Genomic DNA, 23,199 nt, shown 5'->3' with positions numbered 1-23,199 from the left:
CCTAATATATATATATATATATATATATATATATATATAATATATTCTAGCTCCAAACTTTTGAACGGTAGTGTACATGCAGAGAAGAAAAACGCTGTTGCTCATAAGTCGCTCTTTCATAGCTAATAAGACATAACAGAATCCCCAGTTATGCTTTCACTATTAGCTTTGTCTCAGATATTTGGATACAATGGATACAATTGGAAACAATGGACACAATAAGATAATAGCTACAAAATCATTAACGCCTGTACTGTGTAGCATGTTCAGATAATTTGGCTTTAAAATTGAGAATTTTGTCCATACAGAAATTCCTGACTTTTGATTGAAGACTTTGGCAGCTTGGCAAATCGTAGACTCATTTTTGCAATCTCTTCAGAAACTCTAAAGTGTCTTGACATACACAAGATATTTTTCTTAGAAGAAACATCTGAAAAGCTCTCCATCCCAACTCCAGTACAGTCTAGAAAACAAATGAGATTTTAAAAAGATATAGAGACATGGATTAGCCTTTTATAAATTAATCTCATGACTTACATTTAAAGCTGCTGCTCTAAGATCTACTCATAGTGGAAATGAAATGGAGTTAAACTGTAAGCTGGCTAAGAAGATATACACTTTGTTACATTCTGTACATGTTCGGATTAAGCCATGTGGTTTGGTGCTGGTGTTTTTCGGTCACTTTAAACAGTGGTAGTGAGGGAGAACGCCATGCACCGCATGAGCATTACAGACAAGCCGGAATGTGGTAAATAATGCAAGAAGTGGCAAGAGGTCTCTCACAGCACGCAATGTTAAATATTCATCTAAGGTGGGCAACCCGTGCCAAGCCTTGCTTGTATTTGTAGCATTAAAAGTCTCGTTCCCTTGTCACCAGCTTTCAGCCAAACAAAACAGAGCATTTCAATGCAAACATGCACCCGGAGAGCATCTAAACAACATCCACTTGGGCCGCAGGAGAGCACGGTTTATGGTTCTTCTCTTCTTTTTGCTAAATCAACAGATGACCTGACAAAAATGTGGCGATAAGGAACAGATTATTAATTAAGTAAGATTTAACTTTGGCATCAGCATCTTGATCTTCATCTGATCACCGTCCACGAGCACATTTCTCAGAGAAACCCATCCTGAAGTCCAATCCCAGAGGATCTGAAGGGAAGGGCACTGAGCGCTTCTTTATTGACTTTGTCTGCTGAAGGGGGCTCCATTTCCACCTTCTCACTTACTTTCACCTTAGAGCGAAGCAAAGGCTGTTCACATCCTGGTGTTGAGCCCCAAACTGTTTTTTTTTTTTAATTATTATAAGCCAAGGTTCAACAGAGGTCATCTACTGTACCTCCTTCATAAAAGTACAGCTCCAGACAGCCATTCTGCCATCTCTATATCTGAATCTGTAACAATTTCACAACTTATTAAAAATGGTTTGTTTTAAACTCTAGCAATCAGCAGTAATTCTTTACCACCCACATACATAATAAGGGCAGACCATTGTATTCAATACAATATTAAACACAAGTCAATAAGCATTAAAGCACAACTGAGGGCATAAAAGCCTGTCAGCATGTAGAGATGGTTTAAATTGCAGGCACATAATGAGGACCAATTATCATCTATTCTGGACCACACAACACACCTAAAGAAAACAAAAGGGGGATATTGGCAGAGATATGCAATATCAGACTTCATATCCATCTACAGAAAATGATACAACCTTCCCCCATTAAAAATGTCAATAAACCATCTTTCCGAGGAACAGGATGATTAACTCAGTCAGAGCTTATTCTGAGGGTTTGGCAAGTATAAAATACATATCATTAACATGTAGACACCCTTAATCACCAGTTACGGACCATTTCTCAGAGATAGGAGAAAGGTGAGGAAGGCTTTTGCAGAGCATCAGTTCACTAATGCATCGACTCTGGTCCTGTTCTACATAAATATACATTACAGATGGCATCATTTTGAACTTGTTTGTTTGTTAAATGAGCCATGCTCACATTCATAATTGCATTTTCCAACATTAATTATGACTGTGTGGGTGTGGGTGTGCGAGAGGACATGCCAGTCGAGGGTGGACTGCAGGGCTGCGTCTGGTGAGATGCTTCCTGATGTCTCCTGAGCACCCAGCTCAGAGAAAACAGGTCATCAGCACTAGCACACGGCACACTATACACTCAAACAATGGCTGCAGGTGGGACCTGTCATGCTCAGCGCTCCAAGCAGATGCATTTGGGGGAAATACAGACCAGATTTATGATCCAGAAATTAGAAACCAGTTATTTTATCTACCCTGAGAGATGCTGTGCCTTACTTGCATCAGCCCGAGCATTTGGGCCCTCCAACGTAGTCGTCACTTCTCAGATTATTAAAAGCAAGAATGTATCTTGAGAGATGACACGGATTCTTTCTTTACCGCCCTACAAAGGAATAAAATCAAAAGGAGTCTACAAAGTACTTTAAAATGTCTCAACCGACAACTGTAGCATTTCATCAATATTTATCAATAGTGACAGGAGACATAACAGCCAACGGCTTGCACAGAAGCGCCATCAAGACCATTTATGCTAGGGATTTTTTAACAAAGACAATTAGACTTACATTTCAAATAAATGCTGTTCTTTTAAACTTTCTATTGATCAAAGTATTTAGGGGGGGGGAAGCATTATGATTTACACAAAAATATTAAGCAGCACAACTGTTTTCATCATTAATAATAATAATAATGTTTCATGAGCATTAAATCTTATTAGAATTATTTTTCTGAAGGACCATGTGACACTGAAGACTGAAGTAATGGCTACTGAAAATGTAGCTTTTAGGAATACATTACATTTTAACATATCTTAAATATATTACATATTATAATATATTAAAATGAAAAAAAACTAAACAAAACTGTAATAATATTACCCAATATTACTGTTACTTGATCAAAGAAAAAAAGAAGCATTTGAACATAAGAGACTTCTTTCAGAAATATTTAATTTAGTGTGTGTGTGTGTGTGTGTGTTTTAGGGATGTGCAAGACAAGTCAACTTGTCAACTTAACAATACTGCTAATGCTAGTTGACACTGGATTTACATTATTTTTTCACATGCATGTTTTGCTTTATATTTTTACAAAGACCATGTTTAAAAGCTAACTCTAATTTGAGGAATTCTGTTTATAATAGACCATTGAGTTGAACTTACTGCTCCTGCACTGCCTATTGATTCAGTTGATTTTAATAAATATGTCTATATTGACAGACATTGATTAAAGGGGTCATATGATGCGATTTCAAGTTTTCCTTTCTCTTTGGAGTGTGACAAGCTGATTGTCCATAGATAAGATCCCTGAAGGGAGGGGGCTTTGTAGAAAACGAAGCGTTTGAGAGAGGCGGGGCATAGAGGACCTACAATAATGTACAGTATTTGAAAAATAATGTGTTTTTTGAACATTAAAGCATGTCAGCATATTCTGTTACACCAAATACACCAAATAATGATCTTTAAAAAAGCATCATATGACCCCTTTAAGTGAAGTGAACACTTAAGTTTAATGTACAATAATCAGAATGCGAGGCAAGCACATTGCATTTAAATTACCTATTTGCAGCAGCAATCAGTATGGAATTTGACTGTTTGATTAATGTATTAAGGAGGCTAAATGGATCGCATATACAGTCTGTACATGTATATGTACAGGTATATGTGGGATTTGTTAGCCTAGTCGACTAGTCGGTTACAAAATATCTGAGAGATTTTTTTGAAAATGTATGGTAATTGGTGACCACTGATAAGTTCAGGTATTCTTCAGGTAAATTTACATTTTTAAAGTATATACTTCATATATGTCATGATATATGTTAGGTTGAGACCTCACTCAAACTACTAAATTCTTACGATTCAGTTTAAAGCCCGTGCAGCCCTCTAACCACAGTAAAAAGGCTTCTGCAACCAGCCTATCTGCTGGATAACGTCTCCACACACTCCTCTGAAACTTTAAAATCTGGCCACCAACTGCAAACCTGTGAAAGACAGCTGTTCATTATTTCTACTACTGCTGGAATGAAATGACCCACTCACAAAGTCAATTATCCCATTTCTCTGTGGAACTCATGTTAATTGCACCCAAATTGAGCTTTGTTAAATGTTTGCATTGTTAGATGGCCCAATGTGTAATATAGTTTAATGAAAATTTGATTCTCACTAAAAGTTCATAGCTCAGACTCCAAAGAGAAAGGAAAAATTGAAATCGCATCATATGACCCCTTTAAGCAACTATACACAGATCTGATCTCTCTTACCTCTCATGTGAGAGCTGCTTCAAGACACCCTGGAGTAATCTTTGCTCTTAAGGAGGCTTTAACTTTGATACAGCCATGCTAGGCTGTTAAAGTCATTCCAGTCATATCCTTTTTATTTTGTGATACTAAAAGAGTGATAATAATCTTTTATCTTCTCAAGCTCGGTTTACTCAATACAGATTAATATTTTTGCTGTTTTGTTCCCATTACTGCAAACTAATTTTTATTAATTTTTTTGTTTTGACAAAAGTGTTATTGCAATATTGTGTTTTTCTGTGTATTTTATTCAGTCATTTAGGTAGTTATAATCGACTCAGTTTTGATTTACTGTTGCTTGGAATGTAATTCATGACAAGTGCGATGTGATAAAAAACATCTGATTATTAATGCTCGCCTGACTGGTGTGTTGACATCTTTCAGAAAACGCACTTCACACGTTCCTTATTGCCGATACTTGCCACTTTGCTTTTAAATTAGAGTCTACACGTTGCCTTCTCTCAATGAGATGTGGCAGACAGTGTGGGTGGGAGCATGGGTGACATGGATGGAGTTAAATAGCAATGGCCTGGCTCAGCTGTACCATTTGTTTGCATTACTATACATAAAATCACACTCATTCGCATAAATCTCCATGTTTAACTTAATATGGTAATTCAGGTTGAGATCACTGGAGAGCTGTTGCTTGAAAAGGAGCCTCTTTATAGCAGTAATAAGGACTCTGTTTTACGGCTTCATAATACGGTTATTATCTATCTTTGTTCACTTTCATCTTGGACCATAATCGATTAAAGGACAATAAAGTCAAACACTGTTAATGTTTCTGTATTAAATCAATATCAAAATCCATAATATGTTAGCTGAGTAACTGCAAGGAAGTGAAATGTCTACACTAGGGCTGCATGATATTAGAAAAAAACTGACAAAATAAGAAATATTTTACTGTAAAATTCCACTAAACATCGACTAAATATTTACTAAATACGTACTAAATATTTAATGTCAAATTTACTAATATTTATGGTGCCGGTTTCAGAATGAAGCATGGCTGAAACACTGCCGTGAACTGCACATGTGTATATGTTGCGCTTCACTCTGAAACCAATAGTGCATATATTTATTTAATTATACCACCACAGCCATATTGCGATAAAGAATAAAAAAAAAAAATAGCAAGTAATATATTGATATAACTGACATTTTGATTGCTAGTAAATTTCACAAATCATTTCAAAGGAACAGCAAGTAATACTTTGAATTAAACATCACATTTTAAAGTAGAAAGACTGAAATATAATTTTCTTGTAAAACGTAGGGGTGTGCGATATATATCGTCTACGATAATATCGTAATTGTTGTTTGAACGATATGTGATTTAACATTATCGAGTATACTGCAAAAACCAAACACCCCAGAGAGTGCACACATACACTGTGATGTAAGTTAGACCACTGCGCGAGCACATTAAGAATTCACGCTTTCACTGCGTGATTTAGTATATATACATTTAGAATTCCCTCAAAATTCAAGATAAGGCGACAAACAGGGCCGGACTGGGACGCAATTTCAGGACGGGAAATCTCACACTCATCCAGGCCACACAGAAAAAAGGGGTCAAAATTTTACCTTTTGGGGTACAACAACTTGACACCGTAGAAGTACACCGTACATATAAGAGAAGTACCTTACCTTAAGAGTAGTAATTCGTACGAAACCAGACAACCCTATTATTTGTATGGCCATCACATAAAAAAATGTCTAAATCCTTAGTCATTTTTCCCCAATATCTCTGTCCCCCCCCTTTTTATTTATTACCTGTCACTTCTTCACCAGCAGGTCTACTGTTATGAACAGAACTGTGTCCACCTTGTTATGTTATTTATCTTAAAATGACTTAAATACCCTAGATTAAACATTAAAAATCTTACTGTTCAAAAACTTTGGACTGGTAGTGTATTAAAACACAATTTCTAAAGTGCCTAAATGTCTAAATTAGTACAACATATTTGTTGAAAATTTGGTTATTTATCTTAAAATGACTTAAATACCCTAGATTTAATAAACCTGTATTTCATACAAATATACACTACCAGTCCAAAGTTTTTGAACAGTAAGATTTTTTAATGTTTTTTTAAAGACGTCTCTTTTGCTCACCAAGTCTGCATTTATTTGATACAAAGCACAGCAAGAGCAGTAATATTGTGAAATATTTTTACTATTTAAAATAACTGCTTTCGATTGGATTATATATTTAAAATGTAATTTATTCCTGTGATCAAAAAGTTGAATTTTCAGCATCATTACCTTCAGTCATCATTCTAATATGCTCAGTTGCTGTTCAAGAAACATATTTGTTGTTATTATTATTATTATCATCAATATTTAAAACATTCATCAGGATTCTTTGATGAATAGAAAGATCCAAAGTTCAGCATTTATCTGAAATAAAAAGCTTTTGTAACATTACCCACGGACTATACAAAAAGCTTGGAGTCAGCATAATTTTTTTAGGGGGAAGTGGGGATTATAGAAATTATTACTTTTATTTAGCAAGGATGCTTAAATCTTACTGATCAAAACCTTTTGACTGGTAGTGTATTAAAACACATTTTCTAAAGTGCCTAAATGTCAAAATTAGAACAATATATTTGTTGAACAATTCTAATAATTAACACACTATTGAATTACGTGACTCATATTATTTTTGTGTTGTTGTTTGCTCTAGCTCTCTCCCTCCCTGTACAATAAATCCATGTGAATGGATATTAGCAGTTTAATACTCATCTACGTTAATAAAGACAAAACTCTCTAGAGAATTTACAGATGAAACTGCCTTGCACTTGAAGCCCTGAACAGGTCAGTGATGTTGCTACATTTCACTGCTTCTTCTGGCCGCTTTCTCTCTTTCATCGAGTCCCGTGCATCGGTTCTGTTCAGAACCGTTTGATGGAAGCGCGGAACAAACGTGAGCTGATTCGTATAGTGCAGCACTGCCAGTCAAGACTAACCGATTTATGATTTATTATCGATTTATTAGCGAATGTAAAAATCGGAAATGATCACTTTGGTACATTGAGAAGGCATAAATATAAAATATTATCGCCTGACTGGTGTGTTGACATCTTTCAGAAAACGCACTTCACACGTTCCTTATTGCCGATACTTGCCACTTTGCTTTTAAATTAGAGTCTACACGTTGCCTTCTCTCAATGAGATGTGGCAGACAGTGTGGGTGGGAGCATGGGTGACATGGATGGAGTTAAATAGCAATGGCCTGGCTCAGCTGTACCATTTGTTTGCATTACTATACATAAAATCACACTCATTCGCATAAATCTCCATGTTTAACTTAATATGGTAATTCAGGTTGAGATCACTGGAGAGCTGTTGCTTGAAAAGGAGCCTCTTTATAGCAGTAATAAGGACTCTGTTTTACGGCTTCATAATACGGTTATTATCTATCTTTGTTCACTTTCATCTTGGACCATAATCGATTAAAGGACAATAAAGTCAAACACTGTTAATGTTTCTGTATTAAATCAATATCAAAATCCATAATATGTTAGCTGAGTAACTGCAAGGAAGTGAAATGTCTACACTAGGGCTGCATGATATTAGAAAAAAACTGACAAAATAAGAAATATTTTACTGTAAAATTCCACTAAACATCGACTAAATATTTACTAAATACGTACTAAATATTTAATGTCAAATTTACTAATATTTATGGTGCCGGTTTCAGAATGAAGCATGGCTGAAACACTGCCGTGAACTGCACATGTGTATATGTTGCGCTTCACTCTGAAACCAATAGTGCATATATTTATTTAATTATACCACCACAGCCATATTGCGATAAAGAATAAAAAAAAAAAATAGCAAGTAATATATTGATATAACTGACATTTTGATTGCTAGTAAATTTCACAAATCATTTCAAAGGAACAGCAAGTAATACTTTGAATTAAACATCACATTTTAAAGTAGAAAGACTGAAATATAATTTTCTTGTAAAACGTAGGGGTGTGCGATATATATCGTCTACGATAATATCGTAATTGTTGTTTGAACGATATGTGATTTAACATTATCGAGTATACTGCAAAAACCAAACACCCCAGAGAGTGCACACATACACTGTGATGTAAGTTAGACCACTGCGCGAGCACATTAAGAATTCACGCTTTCACTGCGTGATTTAGTATATATACATTTAGAATTCCCTCAAAATTCAAGATAAGGCGACAAACAGGGCCGGACTGGGACGCAATTTCAGGACGGGAAATCTCACACTCACACAGAAAACACAGAAAAAAGGGGTCAAAATTTTACCTTTTGGGGTACAACAACTTGACACCGTAGAAACATATAAGACATATAAGAGAAGTACCTTACCTTAAGAGTAGTAATTCGTACCCTTAAGGTACTAATTTGTAGGCCTACCTATTTGGGGTAAAAAAGGAACAAATATGTCCTTTTAAGGGTCCTGTTCCAAGTGACAAGCTGTTGTACCCCAAAAGGTGCAATTTTGGCCCCTTATTTCCTGTATATAGCCTATACATCCACAACAATTTCTGAAACCAGACAACCCTATTATTTGTATGGCCATCACATAAAAAAATGTCTAAATCCTTAGTCATTTTTCCCCAATATCTCTGTCCCCCCCCTTTTTATTTATTACCTGTCACGTCCAAAGTTTTTGAACAGTAAGATTTTTTAATGTTTTTTTAAAGACGTCTCTTTTGCTCACCAAGTCTGCATTTATTTGATACAAAGCACAGCAAGAGCAGTAATATTGTGAAATATTTTTACTATTTAAAATAACTGCTTTCGATTGGATTATATATTTAAAATGTAATTTATTCCTGTGATCAAAAAGTTGAATTTTCAGCATCATTACCTTCAGTCATCATTCTAATATGCTCAGTTGCTGTTCAAGAAACATATTTGTTGTTATTATTATTATTATCATCAATATTTAAAACATTCATCAGGATTCTTTGATGAATAGAAAGATCCAAAGTTCAGCATTTATCTGAAATAAAAAGCTTTTGTAACATTACCCACGGACTATACAAAAAGCTTGGAGTCAGCATAATTTTTTTAGGGGGAAGTGGGGATTATAGAAATTATTACTTTTATTTAGCAAGGATGCTTTAAATTGATCAAAAGTGATGATAAAGACATTTATAATGTTACAAAAGATTTATATTTCAGATAAATGCTGTTCTTCTGAACTTTCTATTCATCAAAGAAACCTGGAAAAAATCTAATCTGTTTTGTTGCTGTCTGCTCTAGCTCCCTCCCTCCCTGTACAATAAATCCATGTGAATATCTGTCTCTGCTAAATTTTTTAATGTAACTTTACAATCGATATTGATGTCCTTTAGCACAGCATTCTGAATGATGATAATAATGGTGTGCTACTGATAGCCTAACAGATACTAGCAGTTTAATACTCAACTACGTTAATAAAGACAAAACTATCTAGCGTATTTACAGATGAAACTGACCTGCACTTGAAGCCCTGAACAGGTCAGTGATGTTGCTACATTTCACTGCTTCTTCTGGCCGCTTTCTCTCTTTCATCGAGTCCCGTGCATCGGTTCTGTTCAGAACCGTTTGATGGAAGCGCGGAACAAACGTGAGCTGATTCGTATAGTGCAGCACTGCCAGTCAAGACTAACCGATTTATGATTTATTATCGATTTATTAGCGAATGTAAAAATCGGAAATGATCACTTTGGTACATTGAGAAGGCATAAATATAAAATATTAATAATAATAATAATAATAATAATAACTAAAAAAAACTTTAAAAAACGGGGCAGCGGGCCAAATCAGCCGCCAGGCCACCGGGAATTATGGGCGACAATTATGCCCTTGTAGGACATTTTATATTTAATATATATTTATATTTTGTCTTTTATATTTATATAATCTGATATAGTTAATATCACACGAAGAGTGACATTTTTCTCCAAATATCAGCATGATTGCAAATGTGATAATGATTTGATAAACAGTTCAATAAACAAGTTAATATTAAGTGACTTACATTTTAGTTTTCAAGTTCCTGTTATTGCTCTATTTCGTCAACGAAAAAAGTTCCAAACATACCAGGATGTTTTGCATCCTGTTTCTGAATCAATCAGCCACTTGAATGAATCGGTTGAATGAATGACTCAACGGCTCACTCATGTAGTGATTTGCCACCACCACCTACTTGTGATTTTAGGTTTAGATTTAAAGTATATTTTCCCTTCTCAAATATCATTTTTGTCATTATTGCACACCCCTAGTAAAACATACTCCAATAATACAATCATTTAAAATATTTTTTATGTTACCTGCAGGCATTCCTGACCACACAAATATATGGTCATCATGGAGGGGAGAAGCATGGGGCATTAAGTACAGGCATGGTTTACAACCCCAGCGCCAAGTAAACCCCTACTGTGTGAATATAAGTGCTTCATACTTTATTAAGACCTATATGCATACATATACACAGCATGTAATCAACAACAAGTGGCATGCACTCAGTGGTGTGGTGCACGCTCATTTGCAGTGCGATCGTGTAGGTCGCAATCAGCAAGACTCCACATGCAGAAACACAGATATAGAATCACTTTCAAAATTATAAGGGGATTAATTTATTACCTGCAATTAAAAATAATTAGCTTGTAAGACATATGATGGAAATATGACATGCAAGAGAGTGGTTTCTGTGTAGATATGCATTGTGTAGATATACAGTCAGTCAGTGGTCTTAAACTGTTAAAAGTCAGGAGATAAGAATTCCATAATAAGCCTGACAGCAAAAGGATCCAAATACTCAGAATTTAATCAGTAAAACACTGTATTGCATTTTCCTGGTGTCATAAATGCATCCAAATTTCTATGAAGATGTAAAACTGAAAAATCTAGTCTGTTTAGTCTAATTATTTCTGGCCTTTTACCTTCCATTTTAAAGGACACTACAGAAATATCAACCTGATCTCACAGGAAAATTTAACTATTTTGCTAGTTGCCGATTTCGTATAAATTTGTACAATGTGAATTACATGAAAACGTATTACTTTTAGAAAAAAGAAAAGAAAAAACTAACCATGAAGCTCCGTCCCTAACCTTCACTGGGGTGTAAACAGATCATAGAAAAAAGTATGAATGAGAACATATGAATTCATATGAACTGGCCACCAATTCAGCAAAACATAAAGTAGCCAAGAATTACCATGAGATTGCTTTGGAAAGACAGGAAAATTTTCAAATCAGATCAGGACATGCGCCCTATACATTGCTTCACAGATCCAACTGCGTTGTCATTGAAAAGCATTATTGAAAAAAACACAACTGCTGATTATCAATTCTTAATTGTTTTCTTAAAGGTCCCCTGAAATGCTTAGAAACACGCAGCGTTACTCTATGTGTTGACGTCATTTTAACTGAAACAGGAAGACAGGGCGGGACATATCAAGCAGCCCCGCCCCTTTTTAAAATAGCCAATAGCATTCGTTTATTCGTTTTTTTGTCACCAAAGTGCATCCCTGTCCTGCTCAAATACAACAGATAAGAGATATTATGATTCTCCAAAAACAAAAACTTTATTCATAAAAAACTTATTTCAGTCAACACACTCTATTACTACAATTGGCATGATTGAGAGCAAACGTGAGCGGTCACGGGCCTACGGCAGGGTGTGGCCAAGTAAAAAAGAAAAAATCGCCAAAAAATCGCTAGTTTTATTTAAATATAGCTAAAATAACTCCTTGTCGCTAAAAATACAAAAAAGTTGCAGCTACAATGAGAAAGTAGCTAAATTTGGCGACAAAATCCCCAAATTGGCAACACTGCAAGTGACCGATTTCATGGAGTACGATGTGACGTCAAAAAAAATATATTTTAAATGCGAATTTTGTCACTGTTTTGGAGCACACTGCCTTATAGATAACCTTAAGACTAACATATTGATACTAACACCCAAAAAACTTTAATTTTGATTTCATGGGGACTTTAAGATGCATCCAAAATTCCCAATGTGCCTACTTATGCACTATTCTATGCCATTTTTAGCTTAAATAGTGCGAGCAGTGTGATCACACTGAAAATGTGATTTCACACTGAAAATGCATTTTAAATACATGGATGATGCACTTAAGTAACCCCACCCCACCCACAAAAAAGGGCTGAGTATATGGCTTAGTAAAAAGAAAAGGCTGAGTAAAAGCAAATGAAAGCACATTACCTACACATAGTCTTTAATGCAGGCCAAGTATCAGAGTTGACAACTGCTGTTCAAAGATGAAAATATTTTGCATGTAGTCTATTTTAAGCGACAGTAAACCAGTTAGTGTGATCACTGATATGTGGTATGATAGTGTGGCTTTTATTTTAGAACACCAGCTTCATTTACTTGAACTTGTTCATTTTGTACATCCAAGCCCTTTACAAGTAATAATTATTCAAATAGTCCGACTTTGTCTAAACAAGCTTTTCCACTATTGGAGCCAAATTATTCTGAACACTGAGAGTAGTGGTACCAGTAGTATTTCCAGTAGAACATGGTTTGGTATAGTAATATTATAAAAATAAAGCTTTTAAGACTAAAAATGTTTTTTTTCCACTATAAAAACCTTTTGTGCGATGGAAAGTTTCCATGGATGTTAAAGAATCTTTATTTTTAAGAGCTATAACTACATGCACAGATTTCTCTGCATGGTCAGGTAACAGTACTTTACTGATGTGGATACTCACAATATACGATCACACATACAGTATTCGATTTCTCAGCACCACGATGAAGAGAAAAACAGAGCTACAGAGCAGATCAGTACAGGATGGCATGATTCAGCAACAATGCAACAAAAACTTGCTATTATGTCGACCTGAAATCTATTTATGCATGCAAGTATATTCCTTTGAATTAAAGGTCATATATAAGCACTGGTAAAAAAAAAAAAAAAAACTTTTATGCAACACACAAAAGGCTCATTCCCACTGTTAGGATTTTCTCTTTACATTAATATGGGAATGGGAATACATCAATATATGACAGATACACCTGGACCTTCACCTTGCACAATCAAACTCCAGTTCTAGCACTCAGCCTGACATATGTCCTTTGATGAATATCAAGAACTTAACTAGCAAAGCATGCTATTTTTAAATTGCTTTGCTTTGTGAGATGTCCCCAGACTGGTGAACCTTTTGCACAGTGCCACGTGCAGAGCATGTCTCAACAATCCTCCCCCTCTGAGAGCACACAACTGCACAACTGTGTCAGCTTCATTCCTGTCACCATACACCATGTGACACCACCAGGATGACACCAAAAAAAAAAAAAAAAATGAAAGAAATAAAAGGAAAAAATAGAAAAATGTAAGGAAACGATCCTCCAAATCAGCCACTTCACAGGAAGCAAAACAATACTGATGTTTTTTACGAAAATACCCAGGTGAAGTGCTCAAGCGTTCAGAGCACTTTGCAGGATTTGGGCTGCATTGGTGAGGTTGTGGCCTATAGTTTTGTGAAGTGGGCTATTAAGTCATTCCATTCATTTTTCCCACTACTGGCTTTTATTCAATTAGCAACTCTCGCCTAACAACATTCTTCAAACTCAGAGCTGACTGGGCACAGATATGGGAGCCCAAAACCAAAGCAGATGTACAACAGCATTTGAAAATGCCACATCTATAAGTAACGACAGCATCATGTGATTTCATAATGGGGTCTTTAAGGCTGATTACGATGTACCTCGTCTATGCAATCACTGTTATCAGACACAGCTTTGATGGCCTGCTTCCAATATATCAATTCCACATCCTTTACTGTTTGGACAGCATGCAAACACAATCCTCAGGGTCAAAGACTTAGAGTAAATGGAATATCACTCTATTGAACATGCTGATCAGAACTCATTCAGGCTTCTGAAGACCCTGATGGGCTGACGCTGTGAAACCGAATAGGTTTCCACAATCCCGTTCATTAGCTCTGTCACGGATGTAAGCTTTGAGTACAACCATGGGCAAATGAATGTATTGGCCTGCAAAGAGAATACAACTCCATGGGTGAGCCAATAACCTCATGCACTGTAAGATGCCACCAGGGAAATATTTGCAACTACTTTTCATACAAGACGATCAATCGCCCACTAATAGTCTTTAGTTCTCTATGAGGTTTATTCTCGATTACATTAATAATGGATTTAAACGGAACGAGTCAATGAACATCTACTATTCTCACTAACTCTTTAGTCATTCGAGCTTCATTCAATCCAGAAATATTTTTAATTGTGTAACAAGTCAGGTCATCTACAAATACAACACCACAAGTGCCTACTACCAGCATCTGCTACAAGACAGATAAGAAGCAATTTTATACCAGATACTCCATGATTATGAGCTTTACAGTAAAAACAGGAAGATAAATTAGCTCTCCAGCCCACACAATGTGTGTGTAGGCCTTAACGTGTCAACCATTCCAAACTCAAGAACACGCTTAGAATGTGTCATTCAAGCACGCTGCTCTAAACAAAATAGGTGCTGCATTTTAAAGAGGACAAGCAATAAATACCCGACCTCGACTCTTCAAATCACAAGTGCCATTGAAAATAAAGCGCTGCTCAAGCTCACCTCCAGATTTGTCCCAGCTGTAAGATGTGAATGACGGACTGCAACAGCCAGATACAGAGGGAACAGGACGCTGAGCGTGTCTTACTAGTCCGGGCTGCAGTAGCGCTGTTGCTGCTGTTGCTTGTGGTGTTGCTCTTGCTCGCTGTGGACGCCTGTCTTTGAGGCGTAGACGGGTGGGCTCCTACGTCTCCGTGCGAAGCGGAGCAGCTGAGCAGCTTCCCGTCCATGTGGGAGCAGTTCGCCGCGCTGCCGCCGGAGCTCTCCTCGGTGCTGAAATCATGGACGAACCAACGGAAACTGAAGACCTGCACGGAGAACGAGCCGAGCACCACAAAAAAGAGCGTAAGCCCGAACCACCAGTAGTCGCGGCGGAGGTAATAGTCGACCGAAAGCCAAACATCAGTGCCCACATCCGCGAAATACACCGTCACTGCGGCGAGGATCCACAGAAAGTCCCAGAGCGTGTATTTCTGCTGCTCACTGCCGAGGCGGAGACATGTCGAATTTGAGCCACAGCACCGCGGCTCCCCGTTGACGAAGTCCGCCTCTCCGGTTCCAGAATCCGGCTGCGATCCCGGAGCGAGCCCTTGAACCGAACCCGAGTGATCCGAATTCTGCAAAGGCGTAAATGCTACATCGCTCTTCTTCATCTTTAGCACCCCGTCGGATTTCGCGGCCATTGTAGCAGCTTTGTCTTCTCACCGTTTTCGCGTATTTTCTCCTCGGCTTCTCTATTCCAGGCGAAGAGACACTGGGCTGGGCGACCTTCTCTTCCGCCAGCTACAGCGCCGCCTGCTCATAACAAAGCAACACTTCCTTTCGGTAGCGGGTACGAACCGTATGCTCTCCCATGGCTCCTACTTAAAACTATGACATCATTGCTTTGCAACTCTTCTTCAGGCGCACATCATGGTGTTCAATATCCAGCTATTGCAGCACAGCCTTCTGCTAACTTCACATTCGTGCATAAAAATAATGTCTACTGCATTAAAGAGCTGACCGCTCGGTTGCTATGGCATTTGTAAACGTGCAGTTTTGAATTCCACCCTGAACTGAACACTGTCCACTGGACGCGAGCGGCGCGTCAAAAGTAAACCCTATATAGGAAGCGTCTGTTGTGTCTGTTATGGTCACTTTATTCTGCCCAGACTGAAAATAATAATAATAATAATAATAATTTACAAATATCATGTCTGTGTCAGTTTTATTAGTTACATTTTAATTGACAGTTGGATCAACTAATCACATATACATACATATATATATATATATATATATAACTGCCTATATATGCAGTTAATGCTAACAATATTAATAATTAATTATATAATAAGTACATTTTGTATAGGCCTACCAATTGATTTCCGTTACAGTTATCCGTATAGTTATCCATCCATTTTACTGTTACTGATGTCATCGAGCTCACAGCTGATTGGTCTGTGTTAGTGAACGTTCTAAGACGACGTGCAGCTTCTCCACTGAAGACAGACTGAAGCCGTTGCGGCGCGGCGCGTGATCGGTCGTGTCTGGTATGTATCCTGCGTTTGTAACATACAACGCCTGCAAAAAGACATGAATATTGCCTAGGTTGTTTTGACGCATTTAAATCTAAACAACAACAATGGGCAATTTTACATCAACTGAAGAGAATAAAACACTTCCATGTTTGATATTTTCAACAGGAGTTGCCCACCCGAATATAAACTAAATTAAGCTTTAATAAAAAACGTTATCTTCCAAACGCTAATGGTTCAGCACCACGGAAAGCTCCTACTCTCAGTTCATTATTGTAGCTCATTGTGCACTACTGTATGCAGAAGGTCTGCCATAAACAACAAATCGCGTCGAAGCTCCATATATCACTAAGGACGCTCCAGTGCCATCGGACGTATTGTGCTGGGTGGGCTAACTGGCGTCATTATTGGATTTATTGGCACCCTTGAGTGCGGCGCTGTCTTGTCGACACGCCCTCTGCTCGCCGGTTACACATAAAGCGAGTCCACTCGCCTTGAAAAACAGCCACTATGAGACACACCACACACACACACACACGCACGCACGCACACATACTGAATGGTGTTAAGATATTGTATTGATTCAAGTCTAACGGGGAGAAAATAAGCACATTACACCAGCAGCTGCTGCCAGGTAAGGATCATATGCATTAATGAGGCACATCACATCGCCCACAAAAATACGTTATAAAAGATAAATCAGCAAGGCTCTGACGTACGCAGCTCTAACACTTTGATAGCCATGAGCTCATTACTTCACTTAAACTTCACATGCTGCTTGGGATTGGGCATTGAAACAGATGGCGTCAAACCGTCAACATAAGTGGGCTGTCGCGAATTGACTTCAATAATAGACTTGCTTGAGAGATGCAACAGAGATGAATACTCTATAATTAATTACAGCACGGACGGTGCAGCTTTTAAGATACCATGATGTGCTCTTTGTGTGTGTGTGTGTGTGTAGCTAGTAGTAGGTATATATATATATATAGAGAGAGAGAGAGAGAGAGAGAGAGAGAGAGAGAGAGAGAGAGAGAGAGTAATATGTGTGTGTGTGTGTGTAGGCTTTTAGCGCACGACCGGCATAGAGTTGCTATGGCTACTCGCCAGGCAAACGCGACTTCGCGAGCATTTTTCTAAGGCACTTTGACTAAAGGCTGAAATACTACACGACTTTTGTCCAGATTTTTGTCCCCGATTTGCGGTCTGATCAAGTCAATCCTAGTTGCAGAATTCAGAGACAGATTCCACAGAAAATCGCGTAATGTATGATGGGCAAAGACACCGACTATTAAGACTATTTTTAACTTCAGACTTGGACTTCATCCAGTCAGAGTATATCAGAGTTTGATATCTTGAGCCGATTATAAAACACATTTTGTTTTTATTTAGCAATGTGAAAGTCTGGTAGTGTGTGATTCTCAGTTGTTTAGTGTATGATGCCCATTTTTTCTGTAACCATTTACAAAGTCAGCAAGTGTATGATGTCTAGTGTTTTAAAATCTGTTCAGATTTTAAAAGTTGTGTAGCATATTCCATAACTTTCAAGATAGTCTGAAAGCAGAAGGTCTGGACTCCATATAGCTTTCCTTGGCCAAGGACCTCCCTGGAGGACATCTGACTAACATGTAAAGCAGCCAATCACAGTTTGTTTTGTTCAGTGTCATGTTTAGGGCCATGAAAATGTAAAGTCGATGTCCCTATAACAGACCGGCGTGCAACCAATAAATCATTCCAGAACGTCGTCTTCAGTCGTCAAGAGTCTATGAACTTAATATTCTTTTATTTTTGATTATTTGATTCTGATCATTTTCATAGTTGTAAACAGGGTGGCTTTCTTCTTCCATGAGGGGGTTTGGCGTCACAACAGCGTTGTTTCCAGGCGTGCCTTTCCTGTACAATTCAACCAATCAGATGATGACTTCAAAACTCCCAAAGTGTTTACCATTATGTGTGTGTGTGTGTATATATATATATATATATATATATACTGTATATATGGTATATACACACAGTCACACTTCTCTAAAAATAGTACATACTTTACAATACAGACACAATACAGGTGGGTGAGTCTGAGTCAAACCTTAATTAGGAGGCTAGACAAAGTGAGAGGGAAAGAGAGCTATGAATATGAATATAATTATCACCAGCTCTGGGTTCAGCATATAAATACAGCCAGGTTCTTCGATGGCTCAGCCACACCTCAAGTTCTGCCTGTATGGCACCTGGACAAGCTTCAGAAATGATGCCATCTGTCATCATCAGACATGGCAGGGGTAAGCAGCCTGTCGTGACTTGTGGGCAATATTTTAGCAGGTCCATTTCAGGCCCCACTGACACCCAGACAGCGATCACCTACACCTCAGGTGTGGGTTTGAGCTGCTGGTTCAAGCTTAGGCTGGTCCTTCTTTCTGAATGAATGAATATCAGAGGCTGCCTGTGTAAGCTATTAAGAAGCATTTGCTGCCCAGTGGAGACCGGCCTCCCTGTGCTACCTCAATATAATTACAGCTGTCTTCTCTTATTGATCTGAACAGGCTCTTTGTGAAAAGACTGTACCCAGCTCCACACCCCTTCATATACGCTCACACCAGCCATTTAAAGATTCAATCTTAATGACATCAGCAATCAGACAGTCAGACAGCCATCACACAATCCCAAACTGATGTTTCAGCCCATAAATTAAATATGTGTGCATTTAGATTCTAGTGAGCATCCTCCATAAAAATGGAGGTCTCAATACAGGATTATTTTATTAAGAAGGTGTGCATTTAGCGTTTATTCCTCTTTGAATGTCAGCTGTGTGACATTCAGAGCAAACGTTATCCAGCATCATAGGCTGTCATTACGCAGCACTAGAAAATCATGCCAGAGAAGCTCAGCTATATGAATTTATTGTGGTAAATTAATGCTTCCATACATCAGCATTATTAGACAGACTTCATCCATCCACACTCGCTCTCCCCTTCAGAGCTCTGACAGACACACAAAACCATTATGGCATGTATAAACCTCTAGTTCGTGATCTTTTCGGTCATGACATGTACAACAAAAACAAGAGAGATCATTGCAACAAGCCGTGTGGAAGCATAAAGGCTGTTGCATGTGGTCCTCTGTGGCATGTGATGCTCTGCTGAAAATCACATTACTTGGATCTTATTGTTATTCACCATTCAGCAAAAATAGAAAGGTTAAATGGGTTAAAGGCATTGAATAATTTTTTGTAGGCAAGCATGAAAGCGCAAAATGCAGTTTCAGTGACTATTCCAGGTTAACCTGCAGCCTATAGATTCACAATAGTGTTTCACACAGAATAAATGCTGCATTTCTATCAAATATGGCAACGTTCTGCAGACGCTTCAACTGTGACATGAATGACAGCCTGTAGTTGCTCAGCAACACACCATAATTTCTCAGGTTTTGTGCATGAGCTTCTAGTGAGACCGCAACCCATTGTGACAGACCCTGGAAGAGATTCTTATACAGTGAGTTGTCAAGCAGAAACTGGGCCACTGGCCTCTGGATGCTTCATGGACAGATGAGTTAAAATACCCCCAGTCACAGTAAAGCACAGGATGACACATTAGGGCTTGTTCAGCCATCCAAATATGCCATGCCATGACACTCTTTACACAACTGAGTTAAACAGCTCCACTGTGAACAAAAGAAGTACCACATCTACGGCCAATCATGGAGCTGTACCAGTATCATAGAATTAATGACTCCATATTCAGAATATGAAAATTATTTAAAGGGATAGTTCATTTATAAAGTCTGGCATTATATATTTGTATACACTTACTGTTCAAACGTTTGCGTGTGGAAGCATAAAGGCTGTTGCATGTGGTCCTCTGTGGCATGTGATGCTCTGCTGAAAATCACATTACTTGGATCTTATTGTTATTCACCATTCAGCAAAAATAGAAAGGTTAAATGGGTTAAAGGCATTGAATAATTTTTTGTAGGCAAGCATGAAAGCGCAAAATGCAGTTTCAGTGACTATTCCAGGTTAACCTGCAGCCTATAGATTCACAATAGTGTTTCACACAGAATAAATGCTGCATATATGGCAACGTTCTGCAGACGCTTCAACTGTGACATGAATGACAGCCTGTAGTTGCTCAGCAACACACCATAATTTCTCAGGTTTTGTGCATGAGCTTCTAGTGAGACCGCAACCCATTGTGACAGACCCTGGAAGAGATTCTTATACAGTGAGTTGTCAAGCAGAAACTGGGCCACTGGCCTCTGCATGCTTCATAGACAGGCGAGTTCAAATACCCCCAGTCACTGTAAAGCACAGGATGACACATTAGGGCTTGTTCAGCCATCCAAATATGCCATGCCATGACACTCTTTACACAACTGAGTTAAACAGCTCCACTGTGAACAAAAGAAGTACCACATCTACGGCCAATCATGGAGCTGTACCAGTATCATAGAATTAATGACTCCATATTCAGAATATGAAAATTATTTAAAGGGATAGTTCATCTATAAAGTCTGCCATTATATATTTGTATACACTTACTTTTCAAACGTTTGGAGTTGGTGAGATTATTTACCAATCATTTCTTACCAATTTATCTGCTCATTTATTTGATCAAAATTGAGTAAAACAGTAATATTAATACTATTATTACAATTAAAAATAATAGCCTCGTGGGCAGCGCGTCGACATGTAGCGCCATTGCGCTTCGGGCGTCCCGTGTTCGAGTCCTGGCTCGTGGACCTTTCCCGATCCCATTCCCATTCTCTCCCACTTCGCTTTCTGTCTCACTACTATCCTATCAATAAAAGGCAAAAACGCCAAAAAATAAATCTTTAAAAAAAAAAATATTCCTATTGCCAAATATTATTACAATATAAAATTTCTTCATTCCCATTCTCTCCCACTTCGCTTCCTGTCTCACTACTATCCTATCAATAAAAGGCAAAAACGCCAAAAAATAAATCTTAAAAAAAAAAAATTATTCCTATTGCCAAATATTATTACAATATAAAATTTATTTTAATTTAATATATTTTAAGATTTCAACAGCCATTACTCAGTCTTCGGTGCCACATGATCCTTCAGAAATCATTCTAATAATATGCTGATTTGCTGCACAAGAAACATTTCTTATTATTATCAATGTTGAAAACGATTGTGCTGCTTGATATTTTTGTGGAAAGTATGATGCATTTTGTTTTCAGGATTTCTTTTCAATCAATTGAAAATTCAAAATAACAGCATTTATTTGAAATAAATATCTTTTGTAACATTATAAATTTCTTTACACTCACCTTTGATTAATTTAATGCACCTTTGCTAAATCTGCCACACTTTAGATCAGGGGTGTCCAAACTCCTTAAACACACCTGAATCAAGGTCTTACTAGGTATACTAGACAGACAATGTCTTACTATTAGGGGATGAGAGGGTCTGTGTTACTTACTATTGGAGAAAGTGTAACGGTCAACTTGTATAACGTGTGCCTTGATAACCAATCACATTACAGCCTTCATGTCATTGAATTTGAATCAGAGTTGTGCGACACTCAATCACCATTTACAGATACCATAGGAATGAATGAGAATTGCCGTAAGCTGTATCCCTCCTGTCGCCAGAACTCTGCGACTTCTCTAATAAAATGACATTTTTTTTCACTACTCCTACCTGCTGCCGATTCAGTCACGTGACACATCAAGGTAAACAAAGCATCTTAGCATATCTGTTGCTCAGGTAGGTCTGGCTGTGTGCTCACATACTGTCACTAAACAAGCTGGTATTTAAGTGAATGTACATCATTTGTCCGCCTGTTGCTTCTAAAGGCATCATGTACTCTTTGTCGCAGCATTGAATTACACTTACACTATGTTGTTATAACACTAACATGCTCCAGTAAAATTTTTCTGGGGGAGGACCCACCCACATTTTTTTTCTTCTGACGCCCATGCACTGAGTGCATCCACCCCCTAAAATGATCTGATGCTTTCTGTCCATGTTCCCTCTGTCCAAACAAAAATTGAACTAAACTAAATGCAGCATAGAAATTATGGAAAACTAAATGACCCTTGGACATTTTACTTTTTTGCCTTTTAAATTAGATTGGATTAAACTTGATCATTATGCAGTACAAATACTGAAATACTGCTACCAGAAGTGCATATATACCCTATAGGTGCAAGTGCAAATGGTATGAGGATAGAAGGCAGCAGAGGACTAGGGATAAGGTGAAGTGGACAGTGATAATGGAGAAAAGAGCAGAAATAAAAGGCAGGATTTATATAGTAAAAAAAAATACTAATAAATATTCATCATTTCAATTTCCACCCACAAATATGAAGAATATCCTGGTGAATCCTGTCCATAAAATAAAAGTAAATGAGAATTAGGACTTTCAAGCTTCAGAACTACAAAAAAGCACCATTAAAGTATCATAAAAGTGGCCCATAATATACTTATTCATAAAATAGATTGAAGTCACATCAGTACAACATCTGTAGCTCATTGTCAGACATTCCAATTGAGAACATTCTTGACCCCTTTCATTATATTATGTTTTATCAACAATGTTCGGGAGGAGCACATTCAGATAATTAACCTAATTAACACGAGAGGAGCAGATTCAGTCATCAACTCAATTAAGAAGATACGCGGTATATATACACAGCAGACTTACTCTGGGTTCGGGCCAAATTCCGAGCTCGGAACCCTCCCCTCGGACAGCATGCCAAATATGCATAACCTTTACTCTATTTATTATAAGTGTGAACTCG

The 23,199-nt window shown here is 37.6% G+C and overlaps 1 protein-coding gene across 1 annotated transcript in view; it reads right to left on the bottom strand.

Annotated features, from left to right (window-relative positions):
• The window catches only part of LOC107714844 (XK-related protein 4-like), a 64,902-nt gene extending 48,877 nt beyond the window's left edge, over positions 1–16,025 (bottom strand). The window contains exon 1 of the mRNA XM_016520810.1: positions 14,921–16,025. Coding sequence (XP_016376296.1) covers positions 14,921–15,600 — 680 coding nt within the window. The 5' untranslated portion in view covers positions 15,601–16,025. The remainder of the gene's footprint in view (positions 1–14,920) is intronic.
• Positions 16,026–23,199: the final 7,174 nt, after the last annotated feature.

This window comes from Sinocyclocheilus rhinocerous, unplaced genomic scaffold (genome assembly GCF_001515625.1).
Source record: "Sinocyclocheilus rhinocerous isolate Xijiao unplaced genomic scaffold, SAMN03320098_v1.1 scaffold1350, whole genome shotgun sequence".
Classification (NCBI taxonomy): Eukaryota; Metazoa; Chordata; class Actinopteri; order Cypriniformes; family Cyprinidae; genus Sinocyclocheilus; species Sinocyclocheilus rhinocerous.
This window is presented reverse-complemented; position numbering and strand designations above follow the sequence as displayed.